This window comes from Poecilia reticulata, linkage group LG2, assembly GCF_000633615.1.
Source record: "Poecilia reticulata strain Guanapo linkage group LG2, Guppy_female_1.0+MT, whole genome shotgun sequence".
Lineage (NCBI taxonomy): Eukaryota > Metazoa > Chordata > Actinopteri > Cyprinodontiformes > Poeciliidae > Poecilia > Poecilia reticulata.
Window position 1 is genome coordinate 27,426,705 of NC_024332.1, and position 20,473 is coordinate 27,447,177.

The window sequence follows — 20,473 nt, forward strand, 5'->3', positions numbered from 1 at the left end:
ATTATGTTGAGAAAATAATATTTAGAATCTTTAAAGAAAGATTTTTAGTTACTTAAATTTTTTTTAGTGAATTTTAGTTAAATATATATATATATATATATATATATATATATATATGTCTGTCTGATTTGGTCTACTAAAAGTTGTTTCCTAGAACTTCACGTGTTCCTGAAATATTCAATAATCCCTCGACTGTCATATTGCTCGTATATATGAGATCTGATGAGTAATTTTTCACTTTTGTTATGTCATCACCCCATAAACGCAAAGCAGTTGTTACCTTCTGTGTGATTTAAAACCTATTGTATTTCTATAACGTCCTGCAGTTGAAATAAATACTTTATTACTTGACTACAGTCGTATTGTTAGTGTACAAGGGCATTAAAAACAAAAAGAAAATCACCACTTTTAGTTTTTAAAAGCCGGATTCCGTCTTTAAAAGACGTTAGATTCCGTTAAATGAGCCTGTAAGACAGTACCGCGGGAGAAAAAACTCCTCCTCGCTCTTTGGTTCCCCACCTCCTTCCTGTTTCAYCTCAGTTACTTTTTTGAAGTTCAGACTCACTAAGCAGGAATGTGCTGAAGTGTAACTGTCACACAGTGAAGAAGAAATATCTTCTTTTATTTTTGTTCATAAAATGCTTTTCGTTGCAGAAATTCGGTACTTTCGTGGGGTCATTTTCCTGTGTTAGGTCGCGTCTCCTCGACTGAGTTTGAAAATAAATAGATAAATAACACTAGTAGACTGAAGACCATCACCATGCCCGACCTGTCGAAGATGAAGAAACCCGACGTGAAGCTTGTTTTCCTGGGCGACATGAACGTGGGGAAGACGTCGCTGCTCCACAGATACATGGAGAGGAAGTTCAAAGACACCATTAGCACCGTCGGAGGGGCTTTTTTCCTCAAACAGTGGGGACCGTACAACATATCAATCTGGGACACAGCTGGTAATACWTCCGCTTGTTTTTTTTTTTTTGACGTGGCTAGTTTGTGTGTGCTTCATTATCAGTGTTTACCTGAGGAGACATGCTGTGTCGCCACCCGAGGCAATCAGCRGCATGTGACCGCTCAGTGATCACAGCCAGGCGGCCTGCTTCATGGGAACCGTGGCCTGGAAGCTTTCCCCCCTGGCCTGTTAGGAACAACCAGAGCTGCTCATGCAAAGCCTTGCACAATCCAATCTTTTCAGGTCAGACAGGAGGAAAACAATCCGATAATCCAACACAATGAGGTCCAGCCAGCCAGATACCAGCTTTCTCTCACACACAAGAATAAAGATGAGGTGTTATTGCATGTTTGAGTAGATAGATGGGCATTTGTATCTATCAAAGTTGCACCGTGATAGATTCTCAAGCTGTAACTTTGAGTAAAGAAAATTTAATTTTAAACCATCACTATATTTACTTTTAACACTTTATCTGTTTTTTTTTAAACATCCCCAACTATTTCTAACCCAAACAGCACTGCCATGTAAAGAGTTTTATTAGTTTCCACACCATTTCTGTCCATGTTTTTCAACCGAAAACCTTTCCAAATAGCCACATTTTACAGGGAAAGTGTAATATCTGTATTTTACCCATATGACGGGTATTGTGCGCAACAGGTGGGAGTGGGGAAACTTTTNTCCGCTTGTTTTTTTTTTTTTGACGTGGCTAGTTTGTGTGTGCTTCATTATCAGTGTTTACCTGAGGAGACATGCTGTGTCGCCACCCGAGGCAATCAGCGGCATGTGACCGCTCAGTGATCACAGCCAGGCGGCCTGCTTCATGGGAACCGTGGCCTGGAAGCTTTCCCCCCTGGCCTGTTAGGAACAACCAGAGCTGCTCATGCAAAGCCTTGCACAATCCAATCTTTTCAGGTCAGACAGGAGGAAAACAATCCGATAATCCAACACAATGAGGTCCAGCCAGCCAGATACCAGCTTTCTCTCACACACAAGAATAAAGATGAGGTGTTATTGCATGTTTGAGTAGATAGATGGGCATTTGTATCTATCAAAGTTGCACCGTGATAGATTCTCAAGCTGTAACTTTGAGTAAAGAAAATTTAATTTTAAACCATCACTATATTTACTTTTAACACTTTATCTGTTTTTTTTTAAACATCCCCAACTATTTCTAACCCAAACAGCACTGCCATGTAAAGAGTTTTATTAGTTTCCACACCATTTCTGTCCATGTTTTTCAACCGAAAACCTTTCCAAATAGCCACATTTTACAGGGAAAGTGTAATATCTGTATTTTACCCATATGACGGGTATTGTGCGCAACAGGTGGGAGTGGGGAAACTTTTKATCTAAATGCACTTTCTCTGGTAAAGACTTTAAAACATAGATGYGGTGTGACAAAACGTTTTATCGGTTTGTCACACCACAGAGTTTGATGTGCTGGTAAGTGTCTGAACTAATTCAGTTTGAGTTTGTAGTAAAGGTGTTTTCCAGATCATCACTTAACACAAATGCAAGTTTAGGTTGTCTGTTGCGTTAGAAAAAAGAGTTTACAGTCATTTGTACTCCCTTAGATATGCTGATATAAATAGTTTCGTTTTTATCATTGCTCGAGACTTTTTTTTTTTTTTTAGTTTCTGCTTTGTCACAACTTCGCCTTTTGGTATGATACTTGGAGTCAAAAGTTACTGATAAATGTTTTATTTTTTTGAACTCTTTACATCCTGCTTCATCCAAAGTCAAATATGTTATCATGATGTAGCACAATTGTTTCTCTTTTTTTTTTTTGTTGCTTTTATTGGTCAGAATGCTAATYAGTCATACTACTCGTGAAGTAATTTCAGTTCTTCCTGCTTGATTTGTACTAGAATCACTGTTTTGCCCGTCATGTGCTGTGATGCTCAGTGTTGTAGTAATGTGATCCAATCAAAGCATTTTCCATCACTGTGTGGGTTCGCATCTGTTCACATACTCCCCCATCTGCTTTTATTTCAACAGTTGTTTGGTGCCTTTTGAAGGAGAGCCTTCAGAAATTGATGAACTCTAGCTGCTTTTAATGCATGAAAAATCTGAACACTTTTCAGTTGGTYTAAGATKTTTTTTATCAGTTTGGGTATGATCAAAGCGAAGGTTGATTACATCAGTGGTTTGATTGAAAACCAAACCAGTCTGTCCGTCTGCTTCCAGACTGACGGATTTCATTGAAATCTGGTTATGGTGTGTTRTGTTTTGACTCTACAGCTCTGGTGGTAGAGTGCAACCATATGTGGTCTTTGATAGTTGGTGTATTTTCAGTTAACATTTTGTGGAAAGTCGGACTAAAACATTCAGAAATACAGAGTTCACATTGTTGGCAAAGGACCACTGATCTTATGTTTGCTATTTCACCGTCACAGTCAGCTGAGCATCATATTTTGGTGAAGAAAAGTAGGGCTGCACCGATAAATCAGCCTTGATTTCCTTTTTTTTTTTTTTTTTTTTTTTTGTGATATTAGATCGGCTGATACTTGCATGTGAAACTGTTTTTATCTATCGCAATGGTGTGAAAATCAACCAAACTGCTATGCTATTAAACACCCGCATGACTTTCCTTTACAGTAAGAAAGTGAGAGGGTTGATGAAGACTACGACCAGGTCTTCAACTACTGTWCATMTTTATATAGGACCTAAAACATTTGTGATTTATGAAGAGACCATGCCAGCTTTTTCTTTCTTTTTTTAARGTTTTAACTGCTTTTATTCACGTTGACCTGGATATTGCTACTTCGTGATAATCTCAGAATGGCATTCCAGTGTTGTGTAAATATGATTAATAGAGAACCATTTTAACCAAACACAAACTAAGCTTCAGTTGAGCTAGTGAGCCACAGAGATAAGGGAAAAACTGGCCTTGTCACCAGTGAGCCATTTCCTGCCTGTGTCCCTTCAGTCCGTGACCTCTGTGGTCYCACGGTGCATCTGTTCACGCAACATGGCCGGGAAATGCCAGATCAGCGCTATTGAATCACAGTTTAGTAAAGCTATTGTTGCATATCTATCAGCACCGACCGCAGAGCTGTGGAAGCAGAAGCAGCAGTCAGAGGGGTCATGGTAGTTTTTGGATGGCCGTCAGTCACGTTGCGCCCGGCGACATTTACCCCATTTTTTTTTTTCAGTTCAAGTGTGATGTTCAGGCCTGGTTTTTAAAAAGAAACTCGACCCAGTTCCTCTTTAGTCACATGATGAGTCGCGGCTCTCCCTGCTTCATCCTGTCTTTTCCAAAGTTTCACACAAACAGCAGCATTTCCACAAATGCGACACACTTCTCTTGGTCATAAAGCTGACAGTTTAAAAAAAATAAAATAAACAAAAGTGTTATGTTGAATTTGTAGGTAGAAAATTGGCTTCATTTCAGATTTTAGTGAATGCGGTRTCTCTGGCACAACTTCACATCAGTCCAGATGAAATATTGACTGGTTAGCAGTATGAAGATAAACCAAGGCCACTAACATTTACCATCATAAACTTTCCATGATGCCAGAGCAACATGCTTTTTTTTTTTTTTTTCTTGTTTTTCGGGGGTCAAGTATGATGCATAGTTTTTAACTTTTATTTGCTTGGATTTCAGTTCAAATGAAGCCAAACTAAGAAACAATCCGTGTTTATTCAACTGCAGTGGACACTCGTCTATTTGGAGTTCAGTATTCGTACTCTTTATTGRTGAAACAGAACTCCAAATTGTTTCTGGAAACTCCCTTCTCTTTGGATAGTTTTTGTAAGCCATATCTATGATACTGGAAAGGAAATCCTGCTTGGCAAGCTGAAATACCTAGATGCTGCACTTCTTGTTGGCTGGTCTTTATTCATGAGCACCATTTATTTTCCTTTCTGCTGAATGGCTGTAATGCCAAGAGCGAAAATAAGGAAAACTGCAGTTGTTAGCTTTTGCTACTGTGCTAAGACTGTTTCCACTGTGTGCATTAATTCATAATGAGGTATATTTGGTGTTTGAACTATTAAAATTGRCAGTTATAAGTATTTGATGATTTTAGCTATTCGCAGGCAGCTGAGGTTCTCTAACTCCTGCAAATACCTGGGGTTCACTGTACAGAGTTATTTTTGTCCAAAAATATGTGACTGATCACTACTCTATTGTTTAAACCCCATTTGTTGTAGCTGGGCATATTGAATTACTAAACCACTAAATGAAACGTTCCCAGTGAAATGTGTTCCTACACACAATGTTCCCCATCACGTCCCGACTTCAAAGCTTTTTTTTTTTTAAGCTGCTGACTGTCTTGCATAAAACACTCTGGTTTTTCTTTCTACTACACTGCTTGTAAAAAAAAAAACAACGAAAAATGGTTGTAAAGACTCCTTACCTGACTCAAGTTTTCTGGCTTTATCCCTTACAGGTTTGAGGGTTTAACATTGAAAGAAAGCTAGATTTCTGCGGAAGCAGCTCAAGCTTCTTCTGTTTGAAAGGCTTTTGGTCAATCCCTTTTCCTTTTATTGCTAAGATTCTTCAGTTTCCCTCAGGAAAAAAGACAAATTGCCAGGTCTGCGTGGCCTGACAAAGACTTCACAGCTTTTTCTTCAAATAAAGTGTTACAGATGGTTTTTTCCCAGACTGTTTACACCAAACAAATTGATCCGCAATGAGGAACAAGGACTCGATTGTCTAGCAAAATACGTTACTTAAAGAGAAATCTGTTTGCAGTATTATATCCAAACTAATCCAACAGTTGTTCAAAATGCCTTAATATTCTTGGATATTTAAATTTTGACTGCTAAAGAAAGTCTATGAACACTTTGTAGTAGGATTGGTTTTCAGTGCTAGTTGGGTTGATGAATGGAGCTAAATACAGGACAATACTAGAAGAAAACCTGATAGAAACCTCAAAGGACTCGCTACGATTGAATGGGGTGTTTTCTATGACAGGATATTCATATTAAAGTGGTCCAGCCAAAGTCCAAACCTAAATGTGATTGAGAATCGGTAACTGAATTTGCTATTCTCTGTTCAGATGCTCTTGATCCAGTCTGACTGAGGTAACGTTGGTAAAGCGGTAACTTTTCCCGTCTTTCCAGGTCGGGAGCAGTTCCACGGTCTGGGCTCCATGTACTGCCGAGGAGCAGCCGCCATCATCCTGACCTACGACGTCTCTAACTGGCAGAGCCTCGCTGAGCTGGAGGAGCGCTTCCTGTCTCTCACTGATACCGCCAACCACGACTGCATCTACGCCTTGGTGGGAAACAAGGCCGACCTGACTGACTCCAAAGCCCACCTTTGCCAGGACTCGGACGGACTCCCCGAGGACCGAACCGAGTGCGAGGAGGAGAGGACAGAACCGCACGTGTTGTCCGCCTCTCCCACTCCTCCCGTGTCCCCCGTGTCCCTCTCCGATATGCTGCTTCACAAGCAGGTGGCGCGGGAGGACGCGGTGGCCCTTTACGGRAGAATACTGCGATACAAAGGCCTGGACGAGAAGAGCAGCCTCCCGGCAGACAAGATGTGCTTCGAGACGAGCGCCAAGACCGGGTACAACGTGGACGTCCTGTTTGAGACGCTGTTCGACCTGGCGGTGCCCGCCATCCTGRGGAAGAGACGAGAGAACCAGGCGTCTCCAACCGTAGATCTGGAGGACTGGAGGCAGGTCAGCGGGAAGCGGGGCAAATCCAGCTGCTGTTAGAGATCTGAAGCATCAACGAGGCTCCCAGCTGCAGACACGTTTTTAATCAGTCGCCGTGTTTGACTGAGCATTAAATCCACACTGTGACGGTACCGTTTTGCGTTTGCCTTGACTTGTGACTCGATAGCAAACACATTTCCCAATGATGTGAAGATGTATATGAGTATAGATCCAGGTTGTGTAGAGACATTTTAATAGGAAGGGAAATATCACTTTATGCAATAGATCTYCTACTTTAATAACTCAAACTATGCTTAAATATTCCAAAGATGTGCCTGTGGCCCAAAAAAACACATCAAGAAAAGAAAGCAAATTACTGCTGTAAATGTTTTACTACGTACTGCCACTAAATGAACTGCACTAATCATTCATTTCGCTTTTTATTGTACAATCTTGATCACATTTCACTTTAATTAAACCATTTTTAATTTTGTTTTTACAAATATTGATGTTTGTCTTTATATTTGAATGATGAAAATATCAGTGTTTAATTTTTAAAATATAATTTTATATAAAATGTAATAAAAGAATTTATTTTCAGGTTTGCCTGCATTCTTGGATATGCAACTTYATYAGACRAATGAAAATATTGAATCAAATGACATTGTATTGATGTGAATTTTACCTTTTTATTTTAGTTTTAGAGCTGAAGTAGASCATTTGACCCACTTTAGAGACTCTGCTTTAGCTCTCTGACCTTTGACCCTTTTTTATAGTCTGTCATGTYTGTTTTACTTGGCGCAGTTATATTAGACGTGAAGAGGTGAATGACCGCATCATGGAAACCATCAGATTTGATCTTCAGTGGTGCCCAGGAGTCTCAAACTGTCTCTCATTTCTCTATTCTCTTTGTCCAACTAGCCAGACATGCTTCCTTTTTTTTAAATGACAGTGKATGAACAGTTTTCCTGTAATTGTACTTCGTTTATCTGCCACTAGCACAATAAGCAGCTCATACATGAGTGTGATTGACAGCGTTAAGACACTCCTYCTGGAGCGGTTAACAAAYKTAAGTCTTGACCCAAGATACTGGCTCAGCTGTTATGTGKAAAYRCCATCTAGAGTGTAATGTTCCCCTCAGACCATGTGTTGGTTCATATCTGATTCCATTTAAAACGGCTTTCTATGCTCTCCTCATACCGTCAGTAGTAGTTTGACTCCAGTAAATAGTATCTGCCAGCAGGAATTCACTCCCATCATTTTAGGTGGATGGATTATAATCTGACCCAAACGGGGATCGGAACCAAAATGAAATGAAATGGAATAAAATGTTCTTAAATAATATGCAACTGAATTAAATTAGTTGAGAGTTGAGCACTTAGCAAATTCATAAGAAAATAAAATGCTGTGAAGAAGTATTTGCTTTGGGACAGGTGTCTACCCTCCAACATGTTGTTGGTATTATGGTTATAACCTGGATGACCACAGGTTATCCAGGTTATAACTTGGATAACCAAGTTATAACCTGGTTATCCAGGTAATAACCTGGATAACCAGGTTATAACCAGGTTATAACCAGGTTACGGTTGCAGGATTTATGCAACCATAAATCCTGCTTTCTGTCAGACAATCTGGAAGTGTAATGTCCAGCTGTGCTGAACCTTAGATTCAGCACAGTTGTGTTATGCAGTTGGACACTGATCCAATGCACGCCAGTGAACCCGCCTTTGAATGGGTAGAAAGCAAAAGAAAACAAGTTGGAGACGATTTACAGAAAATCTGGACTTCAATTCGACTGAAGTGATGGAGTGTGACCATTTCGTGACAGGCCACTCCTGTGCAAAAGTCCTTCAGCATGGCGAAATTAAAACTATCATGCAGAACATTTTGCCACTGCRGTTAAAATTGTARCACAAAGGTTTACAGGGCTGAGGCTTTTTTACATAAGTTCAGGTTGATTTGAATAGCAGTTTTTCCCMAWKSMWWAAAWYMWYYTTTKRAAAMYKKTTTYMWKKTTTYMRRWKRAAAMMRGRMMAARAWWAWYYTTKKYYTKKTTWAMMAAAAAARSCRRAAMMWWAWTTKKTYYTWMMAAAMMMMRSMAMMAAWTWAAARSMAAWYCCCCMWWAWTTWARRAAAAATAATTACAAGGTGGTTTTGCAAGTAGGAAATGGAAGTAGGTATTCTATTGTGACACTCATTTTCTGCAATTAGTTACTCAAAACGATAATATCTCAATTTAAATCTAGGAGAAATATCAGTAGCTTACAGAAAAAAAAATACAAATGTTCACTACTCAGATACAAATACTAGCAAAATCAGTTAGCTATAATTGCTACGTCTTGAATGACGGAGTTTGTCCTGTCCTGACATGTTTTAGTTAGGTCTGGTTTATTAGAAGCAAAATATGAGTKCTGTAAAATATTTTCTAACAATACTATGCATTGAAACGCCTAGAGAGAGGGTCAAATTTATTTTATTTAAATGTCTAAACASAGTCAGTGCATTTTGTGAACATATGAAAAACAGTTGAGCTAACAGTAGTTGATGCATGCATTTAAAAAAAAAAGAGCACAGTTTGCTGTAAATATAGAAAAATAGGCTTTGTACAAGCAAATAAAATGATGCAGGATATGTAAAAAAAAAAGGACCCTCAGCTGGCTGGGAGGCAGTGTTAGTGGCTTCAAGGTGGGGCTGCTGCAGCTCAGCCACAGGAATACGCAGTTAAACAGAAGCATCTTTGGTTCAGCTGTACTTTGTGGTCTTTGATGGTTAACAATGTGTCATAATAACTGAGGTAATAAGTTAAAAAGTAAAGCACCAAGTCAAGTTTAACACACAAAATTACAGATAACAAACATACAGTTGTTCCATGATGCAGTTCTTATTTTATGGCTTTCCTTGCTGTATCTACAGTGCACATTAAAGCTCAAAGAATTGCACAGTCATTGCACATCTGAGCTCTGYGGCTTGYGAGAAAGTTACTCGTTGGCGTCGACTCAGGTAAGAACTTCAGGTCCGTCTGTCGGCGCTGCGGCAGAGTTCCTCACAGGTTCTTCATGCAGACCTGACAGCGGCTGATGCGTGAGAGGAGCTGGCCCGCCTTTAGCGTCTCCGATGATGGCTGAGTATGGAACGACTGGTCTATGGATGTCAGCCAGAAGCTGTGCTTGTTAGCAAAGTAGTGGCATGTGCCCTTGGCTCCGTTACACTCAATGAAAGGCGTTGTGCGGAAGTCCTCCAGGCAGGAGCCGGGCGATGACAGGGACTGACCGCCGCCTTCGTTTCCTGCTGCCGTATGCTGTGGGAAAGAAAGGTGAGAGTGCCTTCCAGTGAGACAGAGGTGGAAATGAAAGGGTAATCTAGTGTTGCTACATGGGGTGTCATTTTGTAATCCACAAAAACTACCAGTGCACATAATCCTGAACATGTTATTCCTACTGGAATACTTTTCTTCAGCAATTACAACGGCGCTTATTTACGGTTTTAGACAATGGATGGAGCTAAATACCAGAAAATCTATTAGAGGTTGCGAAAGACTTGAGACTGCTGCAAAGGTTCACCCTTCAGAGGCTTAGTAATGCTAAACATACAGCCTGAGTCAACGCTCTGGTGTAGATCCAAAGGAGAGTCTTGTAAACTGATGTTGATGACTTTCTCTGTTAGTTCACTCAGAGGTTGTGGTATTTTGCAAAAATATCAGCGTCTACATGAAAACTATTTGTCTTTCACCTAACAATTATGTGCTACGTCATGATGCTATMTCACATAAAACTGTTGCAAAACACACCAAAGAAGATGTGAAGATGATTTTGCAACACAATGTAAATCAACTGAAGTCAGGAGCTTTTATTTTTCCGCCCAAAACAGGAACTCACCATGAGGAATGAGTAGCCAATCCACAGGCTCCTCCAGCCCACGGGACACTGTGGGATGGTGATGTCCTGACTGTGAACTGCAATAGCGACTGATGGAGCCTCGCAAACCGAGCAACGGCTGATGTACGGCTGGATTTCTTTTTCTTCCACAGGCATCATGGGGAGGGGAGCAGTGGTTGACAGCCAGTAGGACTTATCATTTCTGCTGGCGTAGTAGCAAATGTCCCCAGGGTTGCAGTACAGAAAGGGCATGGTGCTGAACCGTGGGAGGCAGGAACCAGCCAAACCTGTTGGGAACAAACATCGAAAAAGTGAGTTTAAAGATTAAATGGCTTAAAGTTGYTTGTTTTTTTTCCCCCCTGCCATGTCTCCTGCTTCACCTCTCAAGTATTTTGAGTTTTCAAAGAAGCAAGATCTGGTGGAAAATTAAGTAGAATAGAATTTACGAGAATTTTCTCAGAGGTTCTCTGATTTTYATCGGGGTTKTTTTTGGCAAAACATGAAATGCAAAATTAATTCTGCTTCTTTGAAAACCCRATTTCTCCCAGGAACAAGATTAGATAACTTTATTAAAAATCCTCAAAGCAACTGAATCCGACTGGGAAGATCAGAGGACAAGTGCTGGGAAGGATTCAGTCCCGGCAAAGGACACAAATAACAGACAAAGCAGGAGGTTTCTGAGACTTTGTGGGTTTCATYTTCTGCTTTTACAAGACCTTTTATGACAAGATAGTACGATTAATGTTAGTAAAACCAGCAACATCATCTAACGCTAAGAAAAGAGTCAACTTATTCACACTGACTCACCGAGGTCCTGGTTGTGGGCCTTCTCTTGGCCCTCCAGGTACAGTAGACTGTAACCGTCCCACAGTTTAGACATTCCCACCGGACACATTGGCGTCTGGTCTGACTGACTGTGTTTCACCAGCAGGTAGCCCACGCTGATACTGCGGCCCGCCATGCCAGGTAATCCTGGGCCRCCGGACCTGCCTCTTTGACCTTTTGGGGAATCATGGATTCAGTTAGCCATCTGTTGTTGTCATTGGGTTTGATTTATATCTATATTACTAAGACGCTTTTTCAACAAAAACAATATTTGAACCTTCAAAATTTTTTAAAAATGTTTTTTTTTTTGTCTTAACCCCCATTTACTTTAAATCTTTTAATCCAGGATTATATCCCTAATCCCAGGCTGCCCTGCAGTGTGAGATGTACCTTCCATGCCTTGGAGACCAGGGTGCCCCACATTGCCCACCTCGCCACGGTAACCTGGCACTCCTGGAGTACCACCAATCCCAGGCATGCCTTTAACTCCAACAGGTCCCATGAACCCTGTTCAGAAACAGAATAAGTCCGTCGCASTGCTTTTCTTGTACTTTGGATACATTATCAATGAAATCGTTTTATACTCATTTGGTAAAAATGGGTTAGTATGAAAAATTGTAAACTAACCTGGATCTCCAGGTGGGCCTCGAGGTCCTGGCCCCCCTGAAATCCCTTTCGGGCCTTGGATACCTCGCGGTCCTGGAAGGCCTCTTTCTCCTGGGACTGTAATGGAAGGTGGAAGACCGCCCTGGCTCCCAGGCGCTCCAGGAAAACCTGTGGGGTCGATTGCTTGTTCAGTGTCTCAGGGTGAAGTCGCTGCACTTCACATATTCTTGTGATTTTAACGAAGTCCAGTTCGACCAGYTTGACATTTTGTGACTTTCATTATTGTGTTAAACTAAGCATTTTAATTTTTAAACTACAGAAGGTAAAAAGCAGTTCTGTATCCCTCAGAAAAGGGAAAAAGCCTAGCACTAAACAGAAAACTGCTAATCAGATATTAACTTCAGATTTAGTAGTTAGCTGTACTGCCTTTATCTTGCCTAGATTGTGCACAAAACATCACAGAGTCTGCCCTACCATTAGCGAGACATGCAAATCAGCAATAAGAATCTGTTTTGAATATCTTTTTGAGCATCAAGACAGAATAGTGTCCTGGGTGGTTAGCCTTATCATCCATATCAAAACCTGTCATAGACTAAAGCAGTGGTACGAGAAATCGTTTTTTAGGTATACATAAGACAAATAATTGTAGAGCGTTTGATTGAATATACAAAAACACAAGCAAACTGTAAAGAGCCTTGTGACAAACATCCATCTTTACTAGTCCAATGGTTGCCAGTTTATTAGGAGCCCATATCTGACCTGGCAATCCAGTGTCTCCTTTCGGGCCCACTGGTCCTCTCTCTCCCTGTAAGCCAGTCTGTCCAGGAATTCCCATGTGACCTTGGTCTCCCTTTGGTCCTGTTAAAAAAATACACACATGTACATATGTAAATAAGAAGAAACAACATAGAGACCTACTGGAATCACAAGGTCTGGTCAAAGATGTTTWCTTGACATCTCACTTACCTTTCTTCCCAGAGATTCCATCAGGGCCCCTGTAGCCTGCTGGACCTGAATCTCCTCGAGATCCTCTCGTGCCAGTGGGGCCGGGGAACCCATTTTCGCCTGGTACACCTTTCTCTCCTGGGAAAGCATCCAGTCCAGGTGGTCCGCTTGCTCCAGGATAACCTGAGAAACAGCAATTCAAATGAATGAAAGTATAAACAAATAACTCTTGGTGACTTCTAATGTTAGAATAGAAAAAAGCAGAAGGATGGGAGGAGTATTATGTTTTAGCATACAGAAAAAAAACACAGTTTTCTAATATAAAGGTTATTTCTAGTTAACCACTTAATTCTCCAAACATCAAAAACTGTTGTTTTCAAGTGAAGAGAGTGAGATATTTAACCCAAATAATTGGAGCTACTGATTCTGTTCAGTAAAACCTGTAGCAGGCCTTTACCTCAATATGGAAATAAAAAACTGAAAAATACTTCAATAAAATAGTAATAAAAAAATGGAAAATACAATACTACAACTAATCATGAGGGTACACGCAAAATTATTCCACTGCCAGTTACATTGGGGATTTTGTTAACAACTATCAACAAAGCCCAATTAATAAAGTGCTTAAGAAAGAAAAGAAATTCAGAAATGTTGCTTTCTGACAAACCTTGGGATCCTCGAGGTCCTGGGAAGCCAGGATTCCCCCTCTTTCCCGCTATGTCTGGGATCCCGCTTGGTCCCTGAAGGCCACGTAATCCTGGCAGTCCAGGTTGGCCATAGTCACCTGAATAAATGAAACATGGTGTCAAGCTTTATGCAAGTGAAGTCCCACAGAAACGTGCCCACGTAGCATGTGCAGCAGGTAAAGGTCTTTGGCTCACCCAGATTTCCCTGGAAGCCTTTCAGTCCTGATGGACCTGGAGAACCTGGCTGGCTGTTGGAAATACCGCTTTCTCCTTTCCTGCCTTTAACTCCAGTTTCTCCAGCAGGTCCAACAATGTCCAGACCTGATGTGACCAAAAAGAGCACTCTTTAAAAGACAAAGAGATTACTTGGGAGGGGGCCGGGGGGGTTACAAAAACTTAAAATGTTTACAAAGCTCAAGTCACCGAGTTGTTACACAATTTCCATGAACTCTGCATCTGCAAAATAGACATCTGTACTTTGTCACATTTTGTCACCTTACAATCACAAACTTCAATGTATTTTATTGGGCTTCTACACAATAGACCAACACAAAGTAGTGCACAACTGTGACATGGAAGAAAAATAATACAAGCTTTTAGAACGTTTGCAGGTGAAAATCTAAAATATGTGCTTTACATTTACATCCAGCCCCTTTAAAAGTAATTTCCGTCCRTCTGTGTTTAACTATTTCTTTGCGRTTGTTAGGTTTGTTACCTGGTGTTCCTGAGACACCCTTCTGTCCTTTCAGTCCATCTAATCCATAAAGACCCTGTAGGCCGGAATAACCTGCACACATTTAAAATACATTTGGTCAAAAAAAAAGTTTTAAATGCAGACCGTATTTCAGATAAATGACAAAAGTGTATTGGCCCTTTTGCTTTACCTTTACTTCCGGAGAAGCCAGGAACKCCTGGTATTCCATCTTCCCCGGGAATTCCAGGAAAACCCTTTTGACCTTGGTTCCCCGGAGTTCCTCTCTGCCCATCCAACCCTGGAAAAATAATCAGAATCCCGTCAATTGAGTATAAATCCGTGAGAATGTGTAATGAACTGGGTAAAGGTATTATTTTTACCTGGGAATCCTTCTATTCCCAGATTCCCGGCTTCTCCCTTTACCCCTTCAATACCGTCAAATCCGGTTATGCCAAGGTCCCCGATTGGTCCAAGTAGACCTTTCAGACCTATGGGAGAAATACCAAACCTTTCAAGTCAGCCACTCCCAGTTTACCAGTGTCGATTGGCTCCAGTGAAGAAGAAGCCACACCAGTATGAGGTCAGTTTGTACCTGGTTCTCCTGTAAATCCATCCTCTCCTCTCAATCCTGGAGATCCTGGAAGGTCCACTTGAATGCCCTTGTCACCTGTCATATTTTACTGTACTTAATAACAGAGTGCAACTTCCACATATTTACATCAAGCCGGGGCTAAGTGGCAGTTCATTGGTTCAATTAGATTTTTTCACCTTTTCCTCCTTTCTTTCCTTGTACTCCTGTATGACCGTAGGCACCCGGGCTTCCTTTGCCCCCCTGAAACATAACTCATTTTAAACGTTTGGTCAAATAATTTAACATTTATTTAGGGATTTGACAGGCTACTGCAACAAAAAAAAAGAAAAAAAGAAAAGAAAATYATGCAAAATTGGGTCAACACATTACATTCACAGGGAACGACTTATTTAAGTAAGGTGGCAAATGTGGTTACTTTAAAAATATTTTGAATTAATCTGAGGTTTATATTTTACCTCTGTGTAATATACCTATTATAATAYGGTGGCTCTCAAATATTCACACATCAGTGGAAAAACACCCTGATTCTCTAAGGAAATAATGAATCCCATTGGACAGTCAAGTTGAATTATTTGGATGCAAAGCATCACTTCCTAYGCTGCTGCACTTCCTAAGCAGGCACGTTGCCATGGTAACTTTGCTCACCTTGTTGCCATGCATTCCGTCAAAGCCTTGAATGCCTCTGCTTCCAGGTGTCCCTGGCATTCCCTTAATGCCTGGCAGGCCCTGTGCACCTGGATCCCCATGAACTCCTTTTTCATCGCTGGGGTCCCCTGGAAGACCATGAGCTCCATCATAGCCCGGCACACCTTGGTGACCTTTGGTACCTGACGGGGGAAAGAAATTGGATTTATATGAAATGAGAGAGGAGGGAACAGAGACCTTAGAACRAATTAACACTCTGATATGAGATTAAAGATGCAGACCTCTTGGTCCGGTAAAACCCGGATTGCCCTGGTGTCCGTGCTCTCCTTTGGTTCCCTTTATGTGGATAAGCATTTTAGGTGACATAACCCCCGGTTTACCTTGCAGACCTTGTTCGCCTGCAAGCAGGGGGAGAGGTTAATGACCAGGGCTATAATAGGTACCAGTTCCATCACAGCAGTGACACCAGTCARTGACTTGGATCCTACCTCTCTCTCCCTTTGCGCCTGACAGTCCTTTCAGGCCAACTTCTCCAGGCGTTCCAGACCCCCCTTTTAGTCCCTCAAAGCCCTTCAGACCAGGATTTCCTGTGACTCCCTCAAAACCATACGTTCCATGACTACCTTTTGTTCCTGAGAAGAAAAAATGACAGAAAAACAAGATTTTAGCTTAGACAGTTTGACAAATAGTCAAGTTTTTCATGTCACCCCCAAACAGTTGACCTTTTAAGGAACTGACCTTTGAGTCCTTGAAGGCCTGGTCGTCCAGTTGCACCTGGTTCTCCAGGGTCACCTGGYGGGCCGCGCTCTCCGATCCCACCATCATCTCCAWAAACACCTGGCATTCCTTTTAATCCTGTTGGACCTGGAGGACCTGGGTCACCTCCTRTTCCTCTCTCTCCAGTTCTTCCTGATGAGGTAAAGCAAGTTTGCCAGTAGGAACAGTGAAAAATCTATTTTGTTTTTTAAAGAATATGCCTGTGTGTCTGCTTCTCTAACCTGGCTCTCCAGTTGTCCCTGCCGGACCAGGTGGGCCCGACCTGCCAGGATCCCCGGGGAAGCCGTACGTCCCAGCTGGYCCGGATCTTCCCTCTTCCCCTGGCAGGCCTGGGGCACCTTTCAGTCCCCTGAAGCCGATCATGCCAGGCATCCCTGGGATTCCTGAAAACATCGGTTGAACAAGAACATTCCAGCAAATATCAAACGCTCTTTACTCCACACTTTGACCAGGTTGAAAAGATCAGCTGACCTGAAAACCCTGGCTGCCCTTGATCTCCAAGTAGGCCCTTTTGCCCTCGCAGGCCAGGTAGTCCTGGGTCGCCTGGAGGGCCAGACGATGCTCCCATTACTTCTCCGTGAGCACCTTTTYCCCCTTGAGATCCGTATCGGCCAGGCATGCCCGGAACACCRGGATTCCCTGAAGAGCCTTTAGTGCCAGGAGTCCCCAAGTCTCCACGGGGACCAGGAAAACCTGCAATGAGAAAAAAGGACGTTAAAGACAATTTTATTATAGTAGCAACTCAAAAGAATAACTGTGGCAACTCCTTGAAACACTATAGACCTTCAGTGTTCAGGCCTAAAACMTGTGATGTGTTTGAATTCAAACTAAAYCCAAAACYTTTCAAACCTACCTGACCCAAGGTGACAAATAATGCCTCTTTGTCCTAAATACTGGTTGTGGCACTCTTTGTGGTGGCAACATATCTAAGTATATTCAATAAAAGCCAATGAGTCTTTTAAATCTCTGTGGAGGAGTGTTGACCCACTCTTCCTTGCAGAATTGTTTTAACTCAACCACAGTGGATGGTTTTCTCGCATAAATGACCAATAAAAGGTAAGTCCCAGTTGAATTTGGGCCCACAGGCCAAAAAATKGAGAAGGGATTCCAATTGGCTACAGGACGAACTCGTACTTCCTGAGCCACAGCCGCCACTGATGATTGTATGCTATGATGCTACCATATTTTACTGCTGTTCTGGTTTAAAGTTGCCACATGTCAGAGACTGTCTGGATCCAGACGAATTTGAATCCGATGCTGCTAGCACTCATTGGCTTTTTCTCTCTCTCACTCCTTGCCATTGATTTTCACTCTTCTCGTTTCTCGCATTCACTCCGTTGTTGTACCGAGCCCCCAAAGCCATGATCACTTGTCTGACATAAGGTTAGGCCAGAGCACACAGTCAAGTTTTACGACTCTTTGTTCATCTGAGTCCGGRCATYRTCTCCGACTCTGGTTCTTGCCCAAGCCACCCCTTTTCTGTGTATTAGAGCTTTGCATAATGTCTTATCATCACTTSTGACCTCGTGGTCCAGGAATGCCGCCTCTGCCGCGCTCTCCTTCTTCTCCTTTCTCTCCATTGACTCCTTGCGCACCGGAGAAACCTTTTGGGCCAGGAACTCCTGTTGGATCAAAAGCAGAGCAAAGCGTTAGGAAACCATCCGACATACAGGATTTAACGCAAGTCAGCCGGTAAGTTTACCTGGAGAACCTGATATTCCACTGATTCCTTGAGGTCCAGGCTGACCAGGAGGACCTGGGATAGGTTCACAATCACCTGAGAGAAAATGATAGGACACGCAACCTTCAGGACAATGTCAAAGCKTTTTGATAACGTGGCTGTTTATGAATAACTGTTTGGGTGCAAGTGATGTTTGACTTCTGCCCAGCGTGAAGGTTTTCTACAATCAGACATTACATTAGCTGCTGTTTCAATAAAGTACATCTTAAAGTGTAAACACTTCAGTTCTCATGCAGACAAGTTAAATAAGTCAGAGGCAAAGCACAACAGAGGAGTTGCAAAGAAGAGCAACAAATWAAAAAKGTTATTATACCAGCTACCTGTCACATCCACCTGTCCTCCAGCTCCATGTGGAATACAGCCGCCTTTCAGTTGAAAAGGAAGGAGAATGAAAGAGAAATGCATTCGGAACAAGAGTTATTGAAAAGCATAAGCTTGGTCCCAAACAAGCTCAGCTGGTTTGAGGGATGCAGCGTTTGCTTTAAGTAGACAGCAGAAGGAAGAGAAGCAAACAGCTGGTCATGCTTCCTTCTTTTTTTAACAAAAAGCCATTATCGTTCATTCCAAATTCACTGCTTTTGTAATGGATTACGAAAGAGAGCCCTTTGAAAGAGAGGTAAAAATTATATAGAGCAAAAACAGAAAAAAAAAAAGTTCAAATACAAAATAAGCAACTCAAAAATAGGAATGAATATAATCAAGGAAACCAGGCAGTCAANGTTATTATACCAGCTACCTGTCACATCCACCTGTCCTCCAGCTCCATGTGGAATACAGCCGCCTTTCAGTTGAAAAGGAAGGAGAATGAAAGAGAAATGCATTCGGAACAAGAGTTATTGAAAAGCATAAGCTTGGTCCCAAACAAGCTCAGCTGGTTTGAGGGATGCAGCGTTTGCTTTAAGTAGACAGCAGAAGGAAGAGAAGCAAACAGCTGGTCATGCTTCCTTCTTTTTTTTAACAAAAAGCCATTATCGTTCATTCCAAATTCACTGCTTTTGTAATGGATTACGAAAGAGAGCCCTTTGAAAGAGAGGTAAAAATTATATAGAGCAAAAACAGAAAAAAAAAAAGTTCAAATAMAAAATAAGCAACTCAAAAATAGGAATGAATATAATCAAGGAAACCAGGCAGTCAACTGCTCCTTACCCGGACTTCCAGGCGTTCCCTGAACTCCGTCATAGCCTGCGAGGCCGTCATCACCGGGTGGGCCATGCTGTCCTCTGATACCTACAAAGCTTTCACCTGGCGTTCCTGCCGCCCCACGAGAACCGGGTGTACCGGGCCATCCGGGGAACCCTTTGTCTCCATGCTTTCCCCAGGGTCCTTCGCCCTGCCAGGGAAAAATGCCATTTATGTGATTTTTTAAAAACGAGACCATGATAAATCCCTTCGACATCTTTTCCACATATAATGTGACAGATTCTGTGCTATTCAAGTGGAAAATCTGCAAATCTCTTATCAAGAAGGACTCGGTCAGCATCTTGACTTAGCAAATCGTTCTCCAAATCTATCAATTTAAGGGAACGTCTCTTGTCCACATCCCAGTTCACACAAGCCCACAGATTTTCTGTCAAATTTGATTCTGGACTCTGTTGAGATTATTCTAAAGATCTTTTAGTTTTTCTTTCATGAAGACTTTAAAAAAAWAWAWATATTTGGACTTGAGCTTACTGTGATGCTGAAAAATAATATTCTTCTTCATCTTCTTGGTTTTAGGTTTTATAACTTCTTCCACGTTGGGACAGTTGTTTTTGTGCGAAACACCTATAGAAACGTTGRYCTAAAARTTCACATTMTATTTCATCAAGCCATAAAAAGTCTTCTCACAAGGTTTTGGGTAAATGTAAGTTTCTGTAGGAGAAAACAGTCTTTCTTTAGTCCGAAATATCTGCCTTTTGGCAGCCTCTCTGACCAGTGTCTGTCTTGTCTTTCTGCAGTTTGGACAATATCCCCACTTTTTGTAATTTCTTTGTTTTCCCATGTTTCTCCAATTATTAGTGAGCTCCTTCACTGACCCATTGTGCTTAAATATTGGTGGATAAGAACAGCAAACTCGTGCTGGTACAATTGTAGCTTTTCCAGATTTATAAGATCCATTGTAATTGACAGCAGATAGAAACTCAAGCAGATCGAATGCTCAAACTGAATCAAAACGTGCTTTAATAAGAGTATCTCAGAGTGTCTGCTGCCTGACAATCCCTGTGCATTTAAAAGATATCATGAAGTAAAATAATRTGTTTTATAAATGTCAATATTAGCATTCCAAATACAGAAAGTTAAGCAATATGATAAAGGCCCCAAACCTTTGAGTTCTGCTAGTGTTTATTCATGAATCACAAAACTATAAATACTTGGCTTGTATTTATGAAGTACCATGAAAAATCTAATTATATCCCAAAGAAATATAATCCAAATTAGCAAGCTAACCAAATTTAAAAAAGAAACAGTAAAGACTGCAATGATGGACTCACTAGAGGACCGGGGTTACCAGGGAGACCATGGAGACCATTTGGGCCTGGAGAACCG

At 41.5% G+C, this 20,473-nt stretch overlaps 2 protein-coding genes across 2 annotated transcripts; one reads left to right on the forward strand and one right to left on the reverse strand.

Moving 5' to 3' along the window:
• The first annotated feature begins 492 nt into the window (after positions 1 to 492).
• On the forward strand, positions 493 to 6,713 carry rab20 (RAB20, member RAS oncogene family). The gene is made up of 2 exons (XM_008401610.2): positions 493 to 950; positions 6,020 to 6,713. The coding sequence occupies exons 1-2, from the start codon at positions 761 to 763 to the stop codon at positions 6,619 to 6,621; spliced, it is 792 nt and encodes a 263-aa protein (XP_008399832.1). The 5' UTR covers positions 493 to 760; the 3' UTR covers positions 6,622 to 6,713.
• Positions 6,714 to 9,016: 2,303 nt separating this feature from the next.
• Positions 9,017 to 20,469, reverse strand: col4a2 (collagen, type IV, alpha 2; the record flags this gene model as incomplete). Its single annotated transcript, XM_017309252.1, has 25 exons — positions 9,017 to 9,859; positions 10,437 to 10,723; positions 11,244 to 11,435; positions 11,652 to 11,768; positions 11,889 to 12,035; positions 12,627 to 12,725; positions 12,834 to 12,995; positions 13,480 to 13,596; positions 13,694 to 13,819; positions 14,214 to 14,285; positions 14,383 to 14,490; positions 14,573 to 14,680; positions 14,785 to 14,859; positions 14,961 to 15,024; positions 15,430 to 15,611; positions 15,711 to 15,827; positions 15,918 to 16,061; positions 16,168 to 16,338; positions 16,428 to 16,589; positions 16,678 to 16,899; positions 17,730 to 17,828; positions 17,909 to 17,983; positions 18,684 to 18,728; positions 19,094 to 19,277; positions 20,419 to 20,469. Coding segments are annotated over 25 exons (3,381 nt in total), but the record flags the coding sequence as incomplete, so codon positions are not given.
• Positions 20,470 to 20,473: the final 4 nt, after the last annotated feature.